At 42.1% G+C, this 2459-nt stretch overlaps 1 protein-coding gene across 1 annotated transcript; it reads left to right on the top strand.

Annotated features, from left to right (window-relative positions):
- Window positions 1–273: 273 nt before the first annotated feature.
- On the top strand, window positions 274–1228 carry CCR75_008265 (uncharacterized protein; the record flags this gene model as incomplete). The annotated part of the gene is made up of 2 exons (XM_067966319.1): window positions 274–287; window positions 346–1228. The coding sequence occupies 2 exons, from the start codon at window positions 274–276 to the stop codon at window positions 1226–1228; spliced, it is 897 nt and encodes a 298-aa protein (XP_067823393.1).
- Between the last annotated feature and the right edge of the window lie 1231 nt (window positions 1229–2459).

Here is a 2459-nt window from a genome sequence, read left to right as displayed (position 1 = left end):
CAAAATAAGTGCAACGTGGTTTTGCAGTTGAATATATATTCTAATTTAGATTTCTCCCGCACACTGGTGTTACGATTTGATTGGCAATTAGATATATAATTGCTAATGGCCAATTAAATCGTAAAAAACGGGGCTACTTTCAGCCAATTAGAATATCTCAAACCTGGGTTGGACAAGCAAAAACCTGGGTCTGGACATTCCCATGTTTAATTATTAAAGGCAAAACAAAGTATCTAATTATAAGGGATTCAATGCCAACCATCTAACAGTGCGATGGCGCCTGCAAGGTACGTTTGTTTTCTCGCGTACGATAATTCATCTTTGATCCCCGTATCTCCCCTGTAGCCGCTTTGTTATTATGGCGCAAGAAGATGAGTATTTTCCATCCTTTCTGACAGCAATACAATCCACTACGAAGGCCGACAAGTCGACGGAAGGCGCCCCCCACTCTCGCGTTGAGGCAGACTTGTTGTCATTAAAATCAAAACAACGACTAACTTTTGCCGAGAGCTTAGATATGAATCGTAGCAAGCAAAAGGGCGTGACAATTCCAGGGAACTCTCCCTTTAGCCTCGGCGGCAGTTACCAAGACGGTCTTGGCACGCGCAGACGCAAATGTCGTTCATCCCAGGGTGCCGCGACCAGCAACGGATCTCGGGACAAAGAGGTGCCACCACCACCGACGATATCGATGCTTGATCCCGTGGAGCTGCCTTGTGGGGTCAATGCAGAGGCGTCGGCTGCATATGCTATTTCTAAAGCGGCGGCAGCAAAAGCCTCACACTACCCGACTTTTCACAGTGACGAGTGGGGACAGGACAAGCAGTATTGGGTCACCGTGTTTGGCTTCCCTCCAACCGCCCGATCTCTCATTCGACGCCACTTTCAGCGCTTGGGCGAGGTCATCACGCTCTCCAGCACCACAAGCGGTGGAAACTGGCTGCATATACGCTATCTCACGAGACTGCAGGCCGAGAAAGCGATAAGCTGTGATGGTACCACGTTAACAAATGGGATAATGGTCGGCGTCAAAAAGTGCTACCCGTCTGATCGGGATGCGAATGCGCTAGACGAGGGGCCTGTTTCCGATTACTTTGACGCTCATCTGCGACAAAATTTAGGATCCAGTGAATTGGAGGTTGAGCCAACGGATGCCGACATATTGCTCCCTCCAAAGCGCCAAAGAGATATTTGCTCACGGCTTTTGAGCTATCTGTTTAACTGGTGACGTAATTGACGTTAAGCTGTAGAAGACACGTAGTGCTGAAGTAGTATAGCTGTGTTGAAATTGTGCCAGAAGTCCTTCCCGTAGAATTATGAGCAACTTAGGCTAATTCAACAACTACAATTTAATGTGAATTGTTCACTGTTACCAAAGCACCAGAACGTGACGATACCCGGTCAGAACAGACGAGATTGCTAATCTTAAAATGGTGCTTTTTCCAGTAGAAATTAACGCTTTCGCTCAGACGACGTCGAGTTGTCAAATACGTCATTTATTCTTCAGACTATAAATCTTTTTGCGACCATTTTGACAATCATGAATAAAGATAACTCGAAAACAAAGTTCTGCAACCGACTTTCCGAGCTGCGCGGTGATGCAGCGCCTTGGCAATAATCCTCACTTTGCAGTCGTCCAAAGCAATTTTAACACACCACCATTGCTTGGAAAACGCTATTACAAAATAAAAGGTTTTGTCTTCGGCTCTCAAATTGTAGCATGGATCGCCGGTGAATAGATAGGCCTTGACACCTAAAACATGGAAATCGCATGAGCTTAAGTATGTCGCGGCTTCCCGTACGTGCTAAAGAGCTCGCAGGATTATTTACCAGCGTTAAGCAGCTCTATCTCTAAGAGTTAACAAGCTTTCTTACTCACGAACAATCAGCAAGTCGTTGCAATATGTGCTCGCGATTCCCAACTCTTGCCAGAAGAAGCTATGCAAAGTCACGTGCACATGATCATTGTAACGTTACATACATATTATTCCCTATAAGAGTAATACAACATATTATTTCCTATAAATGGAAATAAATAACGAAGTACAAAATTATTACCCTTTGAAAATATTTTATTCTTTACTTAATAGTTCCAATGTTAATAAAGTTGGTAATATTGTAGCAACAAGACATTAGATATTGTCAATATTACAACGCATGTATCAAATCTGTAACGGGCTATGCCGTTTACATAAATATAATTTTCTATAAGAGATCTAAAAGATGTTATTTCTTATGAAAAGAAATTAATAAAGAATCACAAAAATTATATATTTCTTAATATTTTGAATTACAGATCTCCCTCTGATAACTTATCCCTCAAAACTTATAATACCCGCAAATTTCTAGGTTTTGACGTCCATCGTGGTCATTTTACAGTGGTTAACTAATAACTTACGGTAATTCAATAACTGATAACTTCTGATAACGTATAGATTAAGGCATATAAATTATCAGAG

Source organism: Bremia lactucae, linkage group LG17 (genome assembly GCF_004359215.1).
Source record: "Bremia lactucae strain SF5 linkage group LG17, whole genome shotgun sequence".
Classification (NCBI taxonomy): Eukaryota; Oomycota; class Peronosporomycetes; order Peronosporales; family Peronosporaceae; genus Bremia; species Bremia lactucae.
This window is presented reverse-complemented; position numbering and strand designations above follow the sequence as displayed.